The 22,668-nt window shown below is 39.8% G+C and overlaps 2 protein-coding genes across 2 annotated transcripts; both read left to right on the top strand.

Annotated features, from left to right (window-relative positions):
- Positions 1-59: 59 nt before the first annotated feature.
- LOC145463236 (F-box/WD repeat-containing protein 8-like) lies at positions 60-11,268 on the top strand. The gene is made up of 5 exons (XM_081446970.1): positions 60-819; positions 3,766-3,972; positions 4,261-4,460; positions 5,412-5,630; positions 6,402-11,268. Exons 1-5 carry the CDS (start codon positions 60-62, stop codon positions 6,969-6,971), a joined length of 1,956 nt encoding a protein of 651 aa, XP_081303096.1. The 3' UTR covers positions 6,972-11,268.
- Positions 11,269-11,603: 335 nt separating this feature from the next.
- LOC145463243 (LIM/homeobox protein Lhx1-like) lies at positions 11,604-22,626 on the top strand. The gene is made up of 4 exons (XM_081446979.1): positions 11,604-14,296; positions 14,433-14,647; positions 14,752-15,144; positions 17,138-22,626. Exons 1-4 carry the CDS (start codon positions 14,103-14,105, stop codon positions 17,422-17,424), a joined length of 1,089 nt encoding a protein of 362 aa, XP_081303105.1. The 5' UTR covers positions 11,604-14,102; the 3' UTR covers positions 17,425-22,626.
- The last annotated feature ends 42 nt before the right edge of the window (positions 22,627-22,668 follow it).

The raw sequence follows: 22,668 nt of genomic DNA, 5'->3' as shown, positions 1-22,668 counted from the left end.
TTAGACTGATTCATGTTTATTTTAAAGCGTTTTTTTTGTAAAGAACGAATCTATTTGATATGACTCCAGATGGTGAAAATGAAGAGCTACAGCTTTTCCGCCAAAAATGGAAAGAAGAACTGAGAAAGGGTATTTCGGATGGAATAAAAGCAAATTGTCCAAGTGACGAGGAAAAAAAGAGAAGATGGCTAACCGGCAGGAAAAGGAACTTGTCTGGTGCATTCCATTGTTTTGGAGAGGAAATGCGTCAGTTACGAGATGAAATGGATCCTTTGGATTGTTTGAAGTCGAGTGACAAGTCTCAACAGATGCCGGAAGACAAATCCGTCGGGCCATTTGTCAAGGAGAATAATGGAATCGTGCTGCTGAATTTACCTGAACCAATAACTAGAGAGGCTTGTAACAGTACCTGTAACAGTGACTGTAAAATTCAGCAGTCAAAGACAGCGATTTGTCCTAAAATAAGAAAAAAGAGCCTTTTAGATCAGCTGATTGAGGACATAAATGAAATTACAAGTATTCCATTTTTTGACTTAAGTTTGCCCAAGGAAGTGGGAATACAGATTTTTAATCACCTTGGGGTCAAAGAATTGTGTGCTTGTGCCCAGGTGAGCAAGTCCTGGAAAATTCTGTCAGAAGATGAACTGATATGGTATCGTGTAGGATGTAAGTTAGGGTATGTTCAAGAGAGAGACTGTGCTGCAATAGACAGAGCAAACTGGAAAGCCTTTGTTCGTGAAAGCTTTTTGGAGGAAAGGGAATTAAGAAAGAATTGGAAGGAAAGAATGTGCAGATTATGTAGCCTGGAATTTGAAAGAGGTGAAACAGCTGTCAGTACCATATTTTGAGTCACATCTCATATAGTGTTACTCTTTGTCTTCAAGTTTCCCCTAATAGATATGATATGTTCTGTGTTCAGGAAATAGGATACATTAACTACTTGTTAACATCATGTGAGACACCCCAGATGTCATGGCTCGGATCCCTATGGATGGATGGAATTTTTCCCAGAGCAGGGAGGGATCCAGGATTTTTCAAAGGGAGGTGGCTGGTACATCTGTACCTTGGGGTTGGTACATCCGTATCAATGGGGCATGCCTCCAAAATGTCTCAGTTTGAGAATTGGATCCTTTTTGAAAACTGTTTCACCAAAAATATTACCAATGCCACAATGTGAAAATTACAATGAGGTACCTGTCCAGAGCATGTGCCTTTATTTCTGCAATAATGTTCAAAACCTTTTTCATTTTTTTTGTTTTGATTCTCCATGGAGGTAGCTCCCCTGAATCCACCCTTGCTGAGGACATCTATTTTAACCAACTATTCCAGACTATTTGTTTAGTTTTAATCAATTTTAACTGTTGTACATATTTGGCTTGATATGGAATACATGAAACAAACTAGACAGTGGAGCAGCAAGGGATATTCCTAACCAGTTAAAGACCAGAATCAAGTTGCAGAGATTCTGAATAGTCATTTTAAAAATGTAACAGAAAGTCTGGACATCCAACAGCACACTTCTTTTGAAAATCAACCACACTTATCAAATATTCCAAGGAACTGGAATCAAGGTGAACAGTTTGAGTTCAATTTAATTAATCATGAGTTAGTCAAGACTGTTATACAGAGAATGAAAGCAAACAAAGCAACTGGCCATGACCACATACCACCACGTGCACTCAAGACGTCCATTCCATCAATTACACGACCTCTTAGTCATCTAATTAACACTATCATTACTTTGAGAGTTGTCCCTGACTCCTGGAAATGAGGAGAGATCGTACCACATCATGAAAAGGAGTCACAATTAGAGAAAGAGAATTTCCAACCGGTCACAGTTCTTCCAGAAATGTCCAGGATCTTTGAACATCTTATTCATCAACAATTGACAGTTCCTTTAGAGAAGATTCTTCATAATTCTATGTTTAGATACAGAAAATATCATGGGTGCCCGACGGCACTCCTTGCACTCACTGAACAGTGGAAGGAAGATCTTGATAATCATAACATAATCGGCACAGTAGCCATTGATTTAAGTAAGGCCTTTGACTGTCTATCATGACTTAAATCTAGAAAAACTTAAATTCTATGGCTTAGGTGATCATGCGCTAACTTTAATGCAAAGCTATCTCTCCTCTCGCCATCAAAGAGTGAAGCTCGGTACCGCCTTCTCCATGTGGGAAGGGGTGTTAAGAGGAGTCCCTCAAAGCTCTGTCTTGGGACCTACATTGTTTAATATTTTTATAAATGACTTGGCGTATGCAATGACACAATGCAGGATTATCAATTATGCGGATGATAAAAATATCCATTGTTCCAACAAGAACATACGCGCTGTTGAAGACAACCTTAATAGTGATCTTGAGAATGCAACTACATGGTTTATTCAAAATGGCGTGAAACCATATCGGGAAAAGTACCAGGCTATGGTCCTTGGCAGAACACAAGAACAGCTACTCCTTAAATCGGGTAATATTGATATTAGGACCACAGAAAAGACTAACCTCTTGGGGGTTGTACTTGACAATAAGCTAAAATTTGACGATCATGTATCGAGTATTTGCCACAAAGTGAGTGCTCAAATAAACGCCCTCAATAGACTGAAAAATATTTTACCACTTAAAACCAAGGAATCGTTATATCGTTCGTTCATACTACCAAATTTTTATTACTGCAGCCAAGTTTGGCACCATTGTGGAAAAAGAAACACTGCAAAAATCGAAAAAGTCAACGAAAGGGCGTTGAGATATGTCTATAATGATAAACATGCATCCTATCAGCATCTCTTGGACAGGATAAGACTACTCTCCATGGAATCTTGAAGAATTCAAGACATGTTATTGACAATACATAATAGCATATCGAACAAAGCACCATGAGCAATTAGGAACCTTATTAATTTACACTCATTAATGTACAATCTCGGGCGCCAAGAATATGTTTTATCTTTACCTAAAGTTAACACTGCGAAATATGGACTTAAGTCATGGAGATATTTTGCAGCCAAGAAATGGAATGAACTATCAAATGACATTAGAATAAAAGTAGGCACCAATGAAATAGTAAACAGAATTAGATCACTAAATTTCGGGGATTAGTAAATTTGTGACATTAGTTTTAATAGTATTTTGGCTGCGGCGGTAATATTGTAATAATAGCTTTGAATAGTTTTAATCAGTATTTAATTTGTGATTTTTACTTGATGAATTGTGATATTAGCGTTGTTTAGTTGTTAGGTTCTCATTAGTTTTTAGGTGGAATACCTGTAGACTAGCTCTCAAGCTAAGCGTATATCCACGTTAAATAAAGCATTCATTCAATTCAAGTTGCAATCAGCCACATTTCTGATTAAGACTGGTATTGGGTAATTTTTGTCCAGCTACATAGTACATGGATGGATTCTTGTTGTAGTGGTTGTCATGTGTCTCTATAATTTTTCTAAAAAATTAAAACTTTATTTGCTGTCAGAACAACACTTTGAACCTTGTCCTAAAATCTACTTTCTACATTTACTTAATATTTATTAGTTTTTTAGTTCGGTTCTCCTTGATTTATTCAGAAGTAACTTAACATAACTCGAAGCTAACTAAAAAACTTTCCAGTTATTTAGCCTCCAGGCTCAATATTTGTACTTTTTTTAGTATGTGTGTGTGTTAGTTATGTATGTATGATTGTTGTAATTAAGTATAAGAGCGAATAAAGTTGATGTTGTTGTATATTCAGGAGACAAAAGTTTGAGACTCAAGAAATTATATTTTTCCACAGGTGGAAGCCTTTGTGCAGTGTCTGTTCATGGAGATTTGATATGTTCAGGATACTCAAGCAGTGCAGTTGTTATATGGGAAGGAGATGTAGAAAGTACCTCAAGCTACAGGGAACTGGTAACTACAACAGTTGATTCTCAAAGACAGAAACCTCAAGTTGCATCAACTGCCATCCACGACACCTTGTGTGCTGCTGGATTTGACAATGGTATCATTTAATATGTTTATTTAATACCAGCTTAGTGGCTTCGACAAGTCAGGAAATAGGCATTGTGCAGGAATGAGAGAGATTTTAAGTACCTCAGGTAGAAAGACACTGAACACCCAGACAAATATCCAACCACCAGCTTACAGACTGATTTTTAGTCATGCTATAACCACATGCTTCCAATGCAAATAAAGGGCTACTACAGTCACTTAGCCTTTCACATACATTACTCTCTCTGCATGCGTTATTGCCTATATTAGCAGCTTAGAATTATTGTGATACTTGCAGGCGATGTGTATGTTTGGCACACAAGCTTAGGGTCATCCCCACTGTGTCACTGTTGTTGTGAAGGGTCTGTAAAAAGTGTTTCTTTAGCAGCAACTGGCCCACCCACATTTGCAGCCATGTCAAATCATGAACTCAAGGTACTGTTGAGTGACTCCAATGACCAGTGGTCATGTCTTGATTCCAGGAATTTTGAGGACAAGGTAGGCAAGTAATCTGACTGTGCCAAAATATTTCCCAAGGTTAAGTTTTTCCACCAATCTCACACCCAGACCCTGATGTATTTGAGACTACATGATCACGGGAAGTCTGGACACTAGATTATGTCACTAGTTGTTACCCTGCAAACAACATAAGTACATTCTCAGCCTTGAATGATTGGCTGTTGTTAACGTCAGAGGTATGGCAACCTTGCTGAATGTTTAAAGCATCAGAATCTGAATTGAGAAGTCTGGGTTGACCAAATTTGGCCAGAGTCATTGTATTGTATTTTTTTGGCTGGATATGTTACTCTAACAGTGCTTCTCTCTGCTGAAGAGTATTATGGGTATTGACACGAACAAGCTGACAAAATGCTGCAGAGTGTAAATCTGTAATGGCTGGCATTTCATTGACAGGGCGCAAAAATGACTGATTGGTCGACAGAGTGGGATGTAAAATGGTAATGTGGCAGTCAGTGTGCATGCCTGGCTGCTATTTTGAAAATCGAATGGTAGGAGGAACTGCAGACCCACACTGCCCATGTCTAGCCATTTTTGTGCCCTGTCCATCTCATCCAGGAGGTAGGGGAGGCAAATAATACACTTACCCTTAATCACTTGTTGTGATAAGCATTACTAGTAATAAGCTAGTAAGCTACAATCATGGACAAATTGTGTTGGAAAATGCCAAAAACATGAAATCATAATCGTAATACCTACAGAATAAGTGTCAACACCCCCATTCCCCCTTTCAATGTTGGAAAATGGTAAAATGCATACTTCTGCCAGATGAAAGTGTTTTGTCAACACTGCACAGGGGTGGGGAGGGGCAAAATGTGTATAGAATGATTTTTTCCAACCCTTGTTACCAAGGTTGTAGTTAGCTGAGCCTCTGATGATCCCTGAAGTATTAGAACAACCTTAGCCTTTGATAAAACCTTCCTTGATCTACAGATTGGACGGGCCATGTTTATTCCAAAAAGTAGTTCTGGTTCATCGACTGAACATGTTGCTATAGCAACCCAAGATACCGTGTCAGTCTTGGCACCTGGCAGAGGTTTTCTATCAACATTGGATCATGTGATTGGTGGAAAATTAAGCTCTATGGACTGTACTGCTGACCGCCTTGCTCTTGGAGTGGGCTCATATGGATATGGAACACTTGGAAACAAAGTAATACATGTATATAAAATAAAACGCAACATTGTAGTAACAAAACAAACAGAATCAACCAATTTGACAACATAGAGTAGTTTTCTGGTGGCTTTGAAAAAACAGATTACGCATTGAGCGAATCGGAATTCGAAACAAAAAAGTGCCGAAAGTGGAAAATTGGTCTGGGTTTTATTACTGATTAGTTGAAAATAAGCACGGTTCTCTATTTCGTATGAGCACTGCGCAATATTTGTGAGCAGACATCAGGTTGGCAACCCAATCAAGCACACAATGAAAATGAGTGCTGGTGAGACCAGCGTCAAAGCTTGAGAAATGTACGTTAGCGACGATTGCGTTTTGATTTTGTAATTTAATGGCCAAAGGAGATAATTGACCAGAGATATGCAGTTGTTTTTTCCGAAGGAGTACAGTTCAGTTTAGAAACCCAAGGAAGAAAATTCACTTCACAAGGCTCATTATTTAACAACATTAACCAGCATTTCTGAATTCCATTTCGCATCAGTCGCAAGATTGTTTTGTGCCACCCTATTTAAGCAAAATGTATCATAAGGTATTTTAAGATTTTGCGATGATGTGACTTGTTTGTGTAAAAACCCTTCAGTTAACGTGTCTTCTTTGTGGGTCTCTTCTAAATTTAATTTATGTATTTCTTTTGTTCCCACTGTGTAGTTCTTGACCACTGTAGTTGAAACAAAGCTCTTAACTCTAATAAGGTTTCCCTTTTAATAGATCAAAAGATTTCTTTATCTTTTCTTTTCCAACCATTAGGTGCGTTTATACTGCCTGGAAACCACAAAAATGATTTCCATATTAGGAGCCCACTACCGCGAGATCACGTGTCTTGATCTTGCCAGTTGTCCTCCGCATCGCCTCGTGACAGGCAGCTATGACTGTAGGGTGCGGGTTTTTGACCTGCGCACTGAAAAGATAGCTCTTTCATTTCACTTGGGACACAAACGAGCAGTCACCGCCGTACAAATGGACGACTGGAAAGTGGTCAGCGGTGCAGAGGACGGAACATTACTAGTCTGGGATCAGCGGATGACGTCAGCTTTGTGGATGACGCATGCGCGGCATCCAGTAAGGCTCTGCAAATTACAAGGCTCCCGGATGATTACGGCGAACATTCCAGTAGATAAAAGCCCGCGCGAGAATCTTTGGTATGCAGACGATTTGATTCTTCACCGAAGACATCGAGGAATCATACGTATGTTTGATTTCTCAGTGAATAATGCGACTGAGGGCATTCCGGATATTTGCTCCTCCAATTATGACGATACAAGCGGTTACAACTATAACATAAAGCTCAGCGTGCCATATGACAGCATAGAGTTGTAAATGTGAAAAAAAAAAAAAAAAGTTTAAGTACTGGTTTCGGGGTTGGTATCCTTGGCCTGGTTCAATCCAGGGCCGTGGTCTTTGTGTTGTTATCTGGGGCAGGACCGACCTGATGACATACTCAGGGCAACCTATGATTGACATGCGTGGCTGGCAGCTTACAACTACAATAAGAACGTTCACCTGGAAGGTGTTGTAAGTGCTTGCAATGACTCAGCAGGAACCCAGCCTCGGTCAACACAATACCACATAACATGTGTTTTAAAAAATTCGTGTTACAATGAGAACTGAGAGGCAAATTATACTCCTACGGCAAGACACTCAAAGAAGCGTTACATTACGTAGTTTTACAACAACGGACTAATTGCGCATTGTGGTTGATGTCACTTACCAGATGGTCAGCATGGATATGAACGTGCGAAGATCCAATTCCACAGTCCTGCAAATCCACTCAATACGGCGAGCACAACTTAGAAGGCATGACAGGTGACACCTTCGTCTTCAGGGCACAGATCAAGTTAAGGAAAGAAATACTGGTGCGTATGTCAAGGCCCCCGTTGGTAACTTGAAGCCGGCGGGTCCGAACAGATGTGCTGTGGGAATCCCTGAACGGGCAAAAACGCAAGTCGTACCAACATGACGGGTATGTTCAACTTTTGCTAATTAAATATCAAGTGAAAAACACATATATTTCAAATCGAATAAAAAGAATTTGTTTTAAAGAAAAATGGAAGCTTTTTTAGGAAACAATTTTAACTAATAATTAAAGTCGGACAACGCTATTATTAAGGAAAATCGTTAAGTTGAATAATTACGTAGAAAGAATTGACAATATCTATTTTCTTTATTAATTCAATATGGTGTCATTGTTAACTTCAGTAAACCAAACTTTATTCATGCTTGTTGAAAAAAGAATTGTAATTGTTGTAATTGTGGAAATAAATAAATAAAGGCAAAAAAAGAAAAAAAACTGGCGGTAACTACACGAGAGTTGAAGTTGTGGAACAAAATGGAAGTTTAGTTGATTGTCAGTAGCTACACAAACGGGACATTCCTAATTCCGCGCGTACACGCCGCGCGTACACGTCTTTCTCGACTGCGACTTACACAGGAAATCTGCCTCGTGCGCCATTGAGGATGTTGCAGATAGTTGTTGATGGCTTGTCATTTGAGGCTTTTTTTTTTGCCTGTAGCGTACTGCTTTGTTCGTAATACTTATTAGTCAGGCGCCTCGAACGAAAAAGAAAAAAACTTCAATTGAAATAGTTTTTCTACAGTTGATGCATTACGCTGCATTTACAAACCAACGTTGTTCATAATTCTAACGACTTGTTTCTGTTCTTTACTTAACAAGCAGCCAACTTGCTTTAGACCTGCAGTACCTAGATAGCATGCAGTTATTTAAAACGGAGAAAAAGATTATTATACAAAGAGATGAAGTACAAAGAGATTGACTTGCATCAGGTAGTTAACGATAATTCGCGTTTCCAAAAAAGTATCACGTAAAGTTCTGATACGTTGTATCTCTTATATATGTGTCCATTATACGCTCACATGGTTGATCGGTGACGAAAAGTTATACCAGTCCAAAACATTTACTTCACTCCTTCTGAACTGAAGTTAAGGTACTGTATTCTTTTTAAAAAAAAAGACAACACGCGTCGTTTTTGCCGAGTTCTCATAGAAATTCACCACTGAGTATCAGCTCCCAGAGGTGAAAATCGTGCGAAAATCAGTAACAATTGAGATAAGGGTAAGCACTGCTTACTCTTGGTGATAGTCAACAGAATTGTAACTAAAGGAAGCGTGATAATAAAAACATGCAATGCTTATCCTTAGCCATTTATTACGGCGCACAAATGGTAACCCAAGCTCAGGATGTGACAGAAACCCAAGATCAACAGACTGTGGCTTCCATAGCAGCCGACTACAGCATTCAACTCGACAATTTCACCAAGGCCCTTTTTGATACGGCAACTTGGGTGGAGCCCTAGAAACATTCCACCTAGACTTTCCAAAACTCGTTCGCGTCTTGTCGATTAGAACACCCAGTTACCCAGTTAACCAGTTAAAGGGGCTTGGGAGAATTCAAACCCGAGACCCAGTCGAGGGTTTGCATAACTTTCGAGAGTGGTAGGGTAAATACCTAATCGTACCTTTTGGTACACTTCAGCGACATATCAGACTCGTTTGGTCTCGCCATGGGTGTTTTGGCTCGACTAGGTCTCGCCAAAATACGAACCATGACTCGACCAGACTCGACGTGATAGGTCGCCGAAGCGTACTAAAAAGGTACGATCAGCTATAATTTTTTTCAAAAAGCTAGGGTGTACATACTCTCATCTTAACACACCTATCGACCAGTGACAGCGCGCGTACTATCCTAAATATTTTATAAGACTTGATCGAGTTCTTTACAGCTGAATTTCTGATCCCCTCCCCCTTACTAGTGCTATCACCGTCATTTGTTCAAAAAAGTGCCTCTCCACAGGTGAAAGACGATGTGTAAAGAGTGGAAGCAGTGGTATAATGTGATTCATTTGAAGTAAAGATCTTTTTGATAATTGTCTCAGTTTTCCCATGGTGTGTTCTCTAGTTCAGTCCCTGAGTTCTCTTGACTCAACTGACGGTCTTGACCAAATAGACCATTTAACAGTTGTCTACTCAGTGACCTGGCCTTTGTATGGCAGCGAGGCTAGAGTTGACCTTGTTTTGATAAAGACCTCACTGCTTTTGTGTAAAACAAGTTCTGATGCTAACTAGGTGCATTCACATGACAAAAGCAGTGAGGTCTGTATCAAAACAAGGTCAACGCTAGCCTCGCTGCCATACAAAGGCCAGGTCACTGAGCAGACAACTGTAAAATGGTCTATTGGGTGTTTAATCGTTGGTTCTTTTCAGCCAACCTCAACACGCACGCGGCGGAACAACTTTCTCACACCGTTGACGTTTGTATAACGTTAAAGAAAAAGAATTATCGGGACTAATTGGCGAGCAGCCTTTAACTGCCCGTATTGCCGCAAAATTCAGGCCAATCAGTAAACCAATCAGGTCCTTTTTATCACGGACCAGATTTGTTTTTCTACAAGGGCATTTAGACTATATTTGTTAACTATCTCACAGAGCTCTTAAATTTGTTTTATACAACTTTAACATTTAAGTCTTTGAAATACGCAAACAAACAAAATCCCTAAATTAAGAAGTAGGAGCAGCATGCTTAGGAGTTCTGGGAACTATAATACAGTCGAACCTCTATTAAGCGGCCCCCTATTAAGCGGCCAACCTTTATTTGGCGGCCAGCGGCCAAAGTCCCGGGAAAATCGTCAGCTACACACTGTAATAAAAACCTCAAAGGCCACCTCTATTAATAAGGGGCGGGATAAGGGGTGGCCGCTTAATAGAGGATCGACTGTATTTGATAAACTGAAAACTGGACCAAGCGCAACGTTGTTTTCCGGTGATTAATTAAGCGGCCAATTGTCTCGACCCTAAGAGTTGGTCGCTTAATAGAGGTTCGACTGAATACCTTTCTCAGGGGCCCCTTTTCTTTTCTTATTATAGTTGGTCCAAAGTTGGTGCCTCCTATGTTTTGCAGGGCAAGTTACAAAGTGATCACAAAGGCTTGGTGGTCAGTAATACAAGAAGATAATGAGCTAGCACTATTTCCTGTTTTTGCCACACATTTCAACAAGTAATCTAAACTACATTTACTATCGCTTTCTTCGTCATCATATCGAGTGTCATAACCTCCGGCTCATGACTCCCATCTCGCGTCAACCTAATGGAATGTCTAACAACGCCAGTGTTATCGTTATCTCGTCTCGGCTGGTAAGTTTCGGAAATGGAACAGGCTGAGTCTATTGATAATAAGTACTAAATCGAGTGACAGGAAACTCTTGCAAGTTAGTGTAGACTGCTGGGCCTCGTACGCAGCCTCGTGCTTTGTAATCCATCAACGCAGGGTAAAGGTTAACAGTATAAAGTCACTTTCTGTGATACAGAAAATTAATTTCAAATTAACCTCAGGGATTAAATCTCAAGATATAGTTTACTGAGGCAGGACCCAAGCGGTTTTTGAAGGATAAAGATGGTTATGAACAGCGAAATTGAAAAATGTCGCCCAAACTTTTCAAGAGGCGCCGACATACTATAACGGTATTATCTTCTCATGGGAAGCTATATATAAGAAGTAAGAAAACATCTCAAAACTTTTAGAAATTTGTACTTAAGCTTTGTGCGGGCACTTTTAGTTACGTTTTGCCCTTAAAGACTGACAGGACATTTCGTTTTTGGACAATTTTTCTTGCGGTATTGCAGAATTCTCCAAACCTGCGGGATGCCTTTTTTTGTAGCATTTTGGACGGTATTAAAAATTATCCTCCAAGTCTTCCAACGTTTTCCGAGCCTTTTCCAGTTTCCAATCGGACTTTAAAATGGTAAGTTATTTTTTGTTAATTATTAGCCGACACGTCAATGGATGTTACTTATTTTTTTTACTTTGTCTAAATCAAATATTACCTGACTTAACAAATTCCTAATTGTTATTTCCGTGTTATTAATACTCCAAACTTAACATACAGGGTGGTAGTTGCGGTATGACACTGATAGTGTTGCAGTATTTGGCGATTTTTTTTTTTTTTTTTGCAATACTGCGGTATTTGCCGAATTTTTTTGCGGTATTCAGATATCGATCATTTTGCCGACAGGAGTCCATGACCCATGGGTCATACGCTCCTGTTCGCCGATTATTACGGACACTGAGTTGACTTGTTGCTGGAGAGACCAGAATTCATGTAAAAGCTACCTCTAGAACTCTAAGAAACACTGAGGCACCTCCGGGTCCCTTTCTTGAGTATCAGCCCTACCAGGAGCCTTAGACTATATATCATGGGCTCCTGGCCCTGGCATCAGTTCCCAAAGTATCAGTGTCCTCCCCTCAGAGAATGGAGCTGATTTGATTAAACAGTGTTGGCTTGGACCCAGTCGTTGGAAAGCCGATTAAGGCTAATCTAGGGATCAAAGTTACAAAGGGTTTTATGTAATTGATCTTGTATAAAAGTGTTCTTAAGTGAATGTTTTATGTGATGGTGACCTTGATCCAGCAAAGTGAGCTCATTTTGACCACGTACCTGAAAATAGTAGTTTACTAAGATAGAAAAACACCAACTGGAATTAGAAGGCATAATAATAAACCATAAAAGAACAAGGACGGTTAAGAATGGAGAGAATTAACACGGATTACAAACCGTGAACTTGAAAATTTTCGGCTAAACTTTTCAAGATGCACAAAGTGTGACGTAACCCCTTTAAAACAAAAGGTCAGAAAATTTACACAGGAAACATCACTGAGAGTTTTTTTTTTAAAAAAGAAAGAAAAAAAAAACTAAAATAGACTGTTCGTTGAAGTGTGCGTTGAAGAACCGTCTCCAGAGTCCAGACTGTAATGTGCGATAAACTACATCGCCCGCATTTTCCCCTGACAGCGGTTATATCAGAAAAGGCAGGTGATGTGTAGTAGCAGGTGTTTTGACCAATTAGCATTTGCATGAACCAGCGACAGGGAGGTTTAACGCCACATACAAACTGCCACGAAAACAAGGAGGATATTGTACGGAAACTTGGTCTCGTTTCTTAAAAATGTGTTCACAACGATAGCGATGTTATTGATAGTAGTTTTGCTGTTCATTTAATCGACGTACGAATTTAAGCTGGCGAAAACTGTGTCCCAGATGCAGAAATCGAGCGATTATCTTAAAGCTTGTTAACAAAATTTTAGCATTTCGCGTCTTTTTGCGAAGGAAGGGCTCCAGACGCGCTTTTATTAAAAATCATGGTTTGTCATCAAAATATCAGACATGAAATGAAAACGCCGTCGGTATTGTTGAATAATTCACTTTGAAAAATTAAATTGCTGCGGAAAGGGTCTTTTGCCCAAAATCTGAATCCGACACTTTGTGTAAAAGCGCCGTGCCATGCGGGTTTTCGCGCGACTCCCGGGAGCCAATGCTACCAGATTCTACTGATGAAAATCTGTGGTTGGCCATTTTCTCACTTGAAGAGGCCCCTGACAGCAGATGGGCAGTTTCAAGGAAATTTGCTTTGCGTCAGTTTTGCTGCGATCAAGACTAAACGTTCAGGTTCGGCGCTCGCGAATACGCCGCGAAGCCAGAGAGAATACCCCCGGTTCATTAAAATGCGCTAACTGTTGTCCATTGTTTTGAAAATCTGTATGTAAATAAACACTTGCAAATGGGAGTGTTTTGACATGTTTTAGTGACAACAACATAAGGTTTATCACGAGATAAAGTAAATCTCGGCACAAAAGCTTTTCCGTTCCGATCGGCGAGCCTTCCAGCCGCCCCGCTTACTGATATGGATCGACTTTTTGCGTAAAAATGTTCTCACCAGTCGGAAATATCAGTAACCCAATATTCGCACAACACAAGCGAGATGGCTTTTACGCGATGCCGGTCTTTCCTTTTCATCGATCGCGGGTTCCGCAGTTCGGTGAAGACGCATTCGTGGTTGAAGCCTTGCGAGACAAACAGGCGCTCTTAGCCTTATGATGGCAGTCAAAGCGAACAATAGCTAGACAAAAGATGTTCAAATTGCGCGATTTTTTCGAGTTTACATAATCCCGGTCAAACAATGGCGTGTTGAAAGTTTGGCTCGCGCCCACAAAGGCTCTCAATGTCATTGGCTTTTGTCAGAGTGCTGTCAAATTTGAACTGTCAATTCCTTATGACAGGCGGAGTCAAATTATATCAAAAGAGGAGCGCGTAAATGTGTTGTCTTTCAACAAGCTAATTGACGTATAGCATGGCCGACTAAGTGCTTTCTATGCCGCGCGCTTTCATCCTTTCACTTTGCATTCCGTGCGCCAAACTGTATGCAAATTTTGACCGCGGAATAAACTCGAGCGTCGGTTTTTAGAAAATCCACAATCCCTCCTCTTGAATCGCATTTTACCGTCCCGTTCAGCAGCTGGCATAGTGCGAGGTACCTCCCACTGGGCACGTTGAAGAGTTACTCGCATAAATTTCACGCGCAAAGCACTGTACTTTACATAAACGTACATACAGTCGCAAGCGGACGAGGAAACTGAACTGAAGAGCGCGTACGATCGGCTGGATGAAGGGCCAGATTTGTAACATGGTTCAACAGTGCGCGGGATGCGAGCTCCCCATCTCGGATAAATTCCTGTTGAAAGTTCTGGACCGCGTTTGGCACGTCAAATGCGTCCATTGCTACGACTGCAAATGCGCACTCACCAACAAATGTTTTTCTCGAGAGGGAAAGCTGTTTTGCAAGAATGACTTTTACAGGTACGTAACGCACAATCGGCCGAATCAAAAAAAACGCCTGCTTATCTAAATAACTGCCAAGCTTTCTCCAGACTAAGTGAATTCGATGGCAGTGCATTACACAATCTAAGTTGCTTTCTTATTTTAAAATTTTCAGGCGCTATGGAACAAAGTGTGCTGGTTGCTGCTTAGGGATCTCGCCGAATGACATGGTCCGAAGAGCCAAACACTTGGTGTTTCACGTCAAATGTTTCAATTGTTCCAGCTGTAACCGGCAAATTTTGACCGGTGATGAATTGTATTACGTCGGAGAAAGCAAATTCGTTTGTAAAGAGGACTACTACCAATCACGCTTGCCATCCAAGCATTCTGGTGAGTGGAAGGGGAATTGGTTTGTTTATTAATACACAAACGGTTATTTAATGTTAATAGATCTAATTCTTGCCTATGTGTGTGTGTGTTACATCCTTCTACAGACTCTGATTCCGAAGAGAAAGATCTAAGCTATGGTTTAGACGAGGATTTAGACGTAGCACTCGGAACGAAACGCCGCGGACCTCGGACTACCATAAAAGCTAAGCAGTTAGAGGCCCTCAAGGCTACCTTTGCAGCTACTCCTAAACCTTCCAGAAATATCCGCGAAAAATTAGCGCAAGAAACCGGCTTAAACATGCGAGTGATTCAAGTATGGTTTCAAAACCGAAGATCGAAAGAGAGAAGGCTGAAGCAGCAAGGAGTCTCCCAGCCGAGTGCAAGCCGCGCTGTGAGATCAGGAAGACGGTCAAGGAGAGCAAAGGCTGAAAACCTTGGAAACGGATCTACTAACCCCGCCGAACAGTCAATCAACACATCACATATAAATTACACAGGTAGGCTACGAACACAGTCTGTTTACTTTTCTTCCGCATTCAAATTTATTCGAGAAAAACTCTTTCAGTAAGACCTGCTTTACAGCGCGAGGTCAACCGCCTCTTGGAAACCGCGCAAGAGCACTCTGCACCATGAGAGAATATAGCAGTCAATTTCTAATGGATAGTACTTGAGAGTGTATTTGGAGAGCACTCAAAAGCTCTTCAACTTGATAGTCACAACAGCTCATATGACATGTTCCGTCTTGAATAAAGCTGTAAAATCTTGCTCAGTTGCCCTTGGAGATGGGGGAAATTTAGAAAGAACGTTTAAACACACCCGTGAGACAGTCCCAAAACTTCCTGACGACATAGCTACAGAGTACTCCGGTGAGAACCCACCGCTAAGTGGGTATGAACAACGAAATTTTTCTGCTCTATCAAAACTGGCAAGTTACCAGAAGATACTAAAAATCACGAATTTGAATAATTCGAGGGCCGCGTATCAACCTCCTATTGTGTTATAAAGGCATTATTCAACCATTTTGCCTGCCTTACATTTTTAGCACATTTATGAGAACAGACAGCTGTGGAAACAGTTTTCGTGCAGAAACAGTCGAATTTTGACAAAAAGTGTTCAGCTAAAAATAGACGGCCACAGAGTAAGGCATGCAATATCGAAAGACATCTAATACGAGCTGGCAGGAAATGGCAAATGGAAATGCTACTTATCACGAGTTTTGTTTAGTGATAAGGGATTTACCGGGGAGAAATTCATTCGTCCTTACTTCCTCGAGATATATCGTCTAAGCCAACTCGGTTAAATCAGAAAACTTTCGCAAGACTTACTGCTGTATTTGAATAAGGAAATGGATCTTTTACATTTCGTGATTTTTGCTATGGGCGATAAATTGCATACAGATTTCGTGCTACTTCAAAAAACAAACTGCCTACTGTTTAAAACCTTCTATTCTTTAATAATTCAACAGGTTTGGCGTTTAGCTTTTCGAAGTCAAAAACTGCTAGCAGTGAAATATTCCCCGTGGTCCCAATCAAACTAGACCTTTGGGAGACAATTTTAATTCGTTTTGCTTCACCGGATCTTTCATAGGTTTCTCTTGATTTTGGACAAATGCCTTTACAAATTAAAATCTTTTGCTTAAAATACAGTAGTTTAGACGGCAGAGAGATGAAGTTTGTTTCTTTCAGTTTGACCTAAGGGAAGACCAGGCTATTAAATTTTTTAAAAAATAATAATAATAAAATGAAAACGAAAATTTTTGTCTCAAATCGTAACGTATTACAAAAACGGCAAAGCTTACCTAAGCTTAAAGAGCTCAATATTTTAATCGTAGGGGGATTTTTAAAATTACCTTACTGAAACGTTTCATCAGTTTAAAACTGGAAAATTTAAAGGGCGTTAAATTCAAGGGAGAGTAATTTACATCAAGAGTAGACGATGTTTCTATGAGCTGTGTTTCGTGAGTTACTTATCGGTGTGGCATATAGAGTTACATTATTTCACATTGTGTGGCCAATACATAGGTGTAACTAAGAACATTAAATAGTTGCGTTACGATGTAAAGCTTGCCTTTAGGCCGGCAAAAGTCACTTGCTATCTCTGTTTGTATTTATAAGATCTGAATATATTTAGTTCTAGATTTTCTGCAGGGGTGTGCTAAGTGCCGATTCGCGATGATTCGAAACATCTCTGCAAATATTAAAGTAGCTCTTACATTAAAGAAGGTACAATATTGTAGGTGATCCGATAAAATGCCTTTTCTTTCCGTCTAATGGCATCACATCATTCTTATGGGCTTACTGTGTTTGTCACTATCTCTTTGAAACCACAATGACTCTGTTTATAAAATATAATTCGTAAAAGCACCGAGGGCTTGCGAGACAGTCCAACATTTTAATCTAAAGATTAGGCGTTGACGTGCTGGAAAACTAGGCTTTATTGCATAAGCCGTTTTTTTCTCACTGTTTTTATCTACTTATTTCACACGTTTAGCTCCACAAAATTCACACTTCCCCGCGACGGCTTTTGATGACTTTTACATGAAGACTGATGCTGGTTTGCCGAGCGAAGTGAACACTGCTATGGACAATTCTCAAATGCTTCAAAATACGGGATTTAACAACCAAGGAATCATGGCTGTGAATTCCGTTAACGATAACAGCTCGGGATTACAAATTAGCCACTGTGTTGTTGGGCAGAGCCAGAATGGCGGACTAACCTATGACACGGCAGCCGGGAGGCCACCAAACACAATACCTCCTTCCGCCGAGGTTTGGTGAAAAACATGAAAGCGATGTCCCAGTTCTGTACTTGAGTATTCGCTATCTAAACAACAACAAAAAAAGAAATATTTAATGCATAAAAACAAAGTCGGCGAACAAACGGTTTGCCCCAAGTCAAAGAGAATAAAAGGCCTGATATTGTGTTAATCCACCTCTGAACTGATAACGACAAAGTGCGCTGAAAACACTCTCCTATTATCTTGTTTTAGCGGCACACCAAATGCTTGGCGAAGCTTAGACGGCTGAAGAAAACCTAGTTATCGTTTCATCAATAAACAATGCCGCTCGCCTGACCATTAGAAAGATTAAGTAAATAACACAGCTTATTGCCTTGGGGCATGCATAAAGAGGCACGTTTTCGAGCTCACTGACAGAGTTGTAAAGAACAGAAAAAATATAAATGAAAAATTTTGGCATCATAATCAGTCGAAATACGTTCTAATATAAAGCGTTTTGAAAGAGGAAAATGTAACCCATATGAATAATGGTTCGCTAGACGAACATCTGTATGAATTTGTAAATGTTAAAAAGAATATTTTATAATTCTAGTATGAGCAAACCCAACTGTTGTTCAGCTGGTAATTGTTACTCGAGAGAACCGAGCTTGACAACGACAGCTATGGTGATGCCACTGAAAATATATAATTTGGTCACATTCGTGACTGGTGTAGATGAAAGAATTATTCGACATACTGCTTGTTCTACAGGCTTGTGATTTTTATTCAGACGGAATAAAAAGTAATTTCTTCCAGCAGGTGTAGAAATCATATGTTGAACGTGTTTACCTAAGAGTTCTATGTAACTGTTTTAGTGCCAGTTGATCTTGCCAAACGTTTCTGTTCCTAGAAGCGTCCGAGAAACAAAATTATTGTCATTGCATTTGCTTGAATTTTGAGTGCATTGAAGCAGCTGGTTTTTGGCCTTCGCATGTTAGCGCTACTTTCGTTCACCCATGAAAACTTAGCAGTCTTTAAATTTCTTTTGTTTTAAGCTTCTTGTTGGCATATTAAGAAATGAATCATTGTCATTATACTCTTCTCTTAAAAGGTTTCTTCAAGAGTGCCTTAGGAGCCGAAAACTTGCAGTACGTAAACTCGTATGGATGGAAATCCGTGTACTATCCGGCGCGGATGATTACAAAAACAAGAAAACCAAAACAAGGCTCCATGACGGAACTTCTTTTAAAAAGAACCTAGCGGGCGGGCGGCAGAACGCGCTAAACACATGGAACTTGCAAAAAGACCACCCAATGTTTTGCAAAACACTGTCCGCTTCGTCCTTTTAAAAGGCGAAACTGGCTCATGTTTTATGTATGACCACAAGAGAGGCTTTTTAAAACAAGACACTTGAATAGGGCCTCACCAGTGGGAGGCTGATTACTACATTTCCGAGGCACAGTCATGTTTCAGCCAGCTTTTGTTTCAACACGCCAAAACTCCCGCCTCAAACAAGCCAGCGCAAAAAAACAACGCGCAATTCGAGACTTCCCTTGCACAAATTCGTTAAAAAAAATTGGTCTTAAAAGGCCCAAATCAGTAGAAAGGTGTGGGTTTGGCCCTATTTCATCAACAGGAAATTCAATAATTCGCTTGTAATTGATTGTAATTTTTCAAAAACGAAAGGACAAATTTATGTACATATTTAGCAGCCCCCCAAGCGGCGTCCAGTCATGATTCCTTACTGTATAGCTTTGCAAATGGACAGTTTTCGCAATGTGAGAACCCATGCATTTATTTCAATTAAAGCTAGTCAAGAAGCATATGTTTTTATCTTTGTCATGCTACAGGTGAAAATCTTAGAGAAATTCTGGTGCGAACTTTAATGTCAAGATTGTTTTAAATTGGTCATGCGTTATCGCTCTTTCTTTCGTTTTCTCGCGTGTACGCAAATTGAGTGTGATTCTGCCTGGGGCAAGAGTTGACCTTTTTCGCGAACATCCGGTCTTTTTCTGTATTTGAACGCATATTAAAAGTTCGACCACATTTTAACAACAAAAAGCCACTAATGTTCAATTTGAGACGTTAAGTGCACTTCCAGGCTAAGTACTAGCCAACACCTTTCAAATTTAAATGTCAAATGACTCCGGTGGAGCTGTATGCGAAAGCAACTTTTCAAGCTGAATACACCCGCAAAATTTATTTTGCTTCCGTTGATGTTAGAAAGCTTCTCTTTTAGTGACGGACAATTACTAACCCTGGTAAACAGCCTTTCTCTCTTTAATTGCCAAAGAGCAGGGTAAATAGACTAAAGTTCTTTGCGTGAGGCGGTTTGTTTGGTCCTCTCGGATAACTTTAAGTGTTTTCTAATCAAAGGCTCTTAAGAGACGTTATTAGCACCGGCTTTAATGGTTAAAAGCCTTAAAAGAGATCACTCTTACTTAAATGTATTCGGTACCATGTAGTTTTAGCCGCGCCTCATCGTCGCAAAACATCGGAAAAAAAATCGAAAGTTTAAAAACCACAGTCTGTAGCGTTTAATCTGTTTGTATTCCAGGCTAAGATCTGTTGCGAAAAACACAATTCTCACGAGTTTTCGCAAAAGATCGATCGACCCCAGGGCAAGCATCATATCGGCTGAATCACCAAGCAAAATGAGCACTGTTATTCTCTATATACAGACTCTCGTTTTCGAGAGATTTATATTTTATTGTCAGTGTGACCTTGGAAAGAAATGAATATGGATAGAACCAATTGAATTGTACCGAAACTAAAACCGCACCAACAATTTGCCACCGCATATTATTTTCCGAGTCGTCTTCATCGATTGTATCGATATCAACCCTCGCGTGTTTCAGTCCCAGTTCGCCAAGTGCCTGGGCCAGTATCATTAGCTTAAAGTTTTACTCGACGGTTTTAATAACAAACTCAAGAGGGGAAAGCACTTCACCATTCAATAGCAAACCGTTGTTCTATTCTTTGTCTGAAAGGCTTAAGTTCAGAGGACGCCTTGCTAACAAAATGATCGCCAAAACTGTCCGTTTGAAAAGAGAAGATTTCAAAACTATAACTCCACACGTTGAAGAGAAGTTGCAGCGACTGCGTTGCACCTCTTCTCAGTTACAGGTGCCTAGCTGAGTGAAAACGTAAAATAAAGGATTAAGAAGTAGTTAATTAAAGCTTTCAAGCATATTTAACAAGCCCATGTACAACAATGACTTGTTAAGTTGCTTGATCTGAAGCTTAACGATAAGTGAGGGAAGTGGAACTTCGCACTTGCGTGAGAATTATTCATCACCATATGTCTACTCTTGTGCCTGAATATACACAGCCATACTGTTGGGCTGAGTGATGGATCCATAAAAAGCTTTTAGCTTAACAAACATTTATAAGAGATGATAAATATTCCGACGAAAAACAAAAGGGCCTGAAAGAAAGGATTGATTGTTGATTTTGTTAACTCAACTGACTCACGCCGAACAAAGGCCATCACCAATGGCAACAAACTACTACTACAAACACGCCCTATGTTCATGTTTTCTTGAATGTTGTCGTTTCCAGGTATAAACGCGACAAGAAAAGTAAAGTTGCGTTGTTCATTAGCTGACTTTCAAACAGATTCGTCTTTATCTAGTCAAGCCTCTTTTACCGTTATCAAAGCGAGTTTTCACTTAACTAGATCATAGAAGCGATAATGGAAAAATTCGACACTTTCCTGAGCAAGGTGGAAGAAAGAAAGAAAGAAAAAACACTTCCACCAGCAGTTTTACACCTCCCGAGAGTTGCTGAGCAGCAATAAGTAACCACATGCTTAATTTTGTTCAGGTCTGAGGTTTGGAGATAAAGATAATTATAGGTGTCGTAGACAACACAACAATAGATCAGACGACAAGACCGCCTGAGTGAAATTCTTTGTGTTCTCTCTCAAGCAGTTTCTCGTTGAGCGCACAAGCTTTTATTAATGGCTTTCAATAATTCTACACGTAGTAACTTTTCAAACTCCTCTCACACCATTATGTTACCTCAGAGGGGGAAGAGTAGACTTTGTAAATATAAATTCTCCACACTAATATTATATGAATTTATTCAACTTAAGTTCTGAGAATTTGGTGATAAATCAAGACAAATTTCCTTTAGTAGATTATTTTCCATATTCTCATTACCTATCGACTTTATATTGTATTAACTTGGTGGGGGAAATTTGAAGTTAACTTTTCAGAAATCATCAATGTTCAGCTTTTTATTTTGCATTTAGAGTAATGAACATCAGCCCTGCATCTAAGTATAAACGTAAATCTTTTTTTTTAGTACAAACGTCTTTCTCTACCTTAACAGTTATCATTGTTTTAAGAAACTGCTTTCTGTGTATAGGATCACGACGCTGACTTGCCTGCTGAGAAAACGGGCTTCCATTTATCAAAAAGTACAGTACTAACAATTTTCTCCTCTTGTGTTACACGTTTTTATTTAGACTCCGACAATAATTATTACAACAAAAAATAACGTCAAGAACTGTGAACTTTTCAGTAAACGAAAATTTTGTAAAAACAAAATAGTCAAAGTAATAGCAACATTGTTCCCTTTGTAGTTACCTCTTGTTCGCTAAAATCAGCCGTTATTACGCATGCGTAGAGCAAAGAATGTTCTTTAATTAGGACCAATCGATGCCACTTAGCATAGAAGTAGTATGACGTTCAATTTTCAAAATCAAAAGTCAGTAACTCCCACAAAAACTCAGATTAACGGACTGTGGGATCAAGAAATGCATCCCACAATTGAGCCGTGGACAAATTGTACAGATATAAATAAGGAGGTAAAGCATTAGTTATGCCGGGTTGGGTGAAATGCTCGCTTAAGGGGCTACTACCGAGGAAGTTGCATTCCTGCATATGCCCCTGGGAAGGTCTGAGACAGAGGCTGTAGTACATCCCAGATGGATGTCCTCCGAATCAGAGGGATGGATCACTAGAAACAGGCTTGGCGAGTTGCATTTGGCAGATGACTCTACTCTGTGTTAGGGTGGAGGATGCCAGTAGCTGCGTCACAGTTGGAAAGGTTCCACGGCCAGCTAAGTTAGTTCAATTAGCGAGGTAGTGCCATACAAAGGTGCTATAACTCAATTCAGACTACTCTTCATCCAACCCTTTTTTCTTGGAAGATTAATGAAAGACAAATTCTCTCCAACTACTTTGCAAAGTGGATTTGGCTTTACTAGATTCCTTTCCGTTGTAGCGTGCTTAAAATAACACCAAGTCCCAGGAAAAGGATCAGTCTTTTTCAAGTTGTTTCTCCCTTACCAAATGAC

This window comes from Orbicella franksi, chromosome 12, assembly GCF_964199315.1.
Source record: "Orbicella franksi chromosome 12, jaOrbFran1.1, whole genome shotgun sequence".
Classification (NCBI taxonomy): Eukaryota; Metazoa; Cnidaria; class Anthozoa; order Scleractinia; family Merulinidae; genus Orbicella; species Orbicella franksi.
The sequence above is the reverse complement of the archived record's forward strand: the minus strand, read 5'-3'. Positions and strand labels throughout refer to the sequence as shown.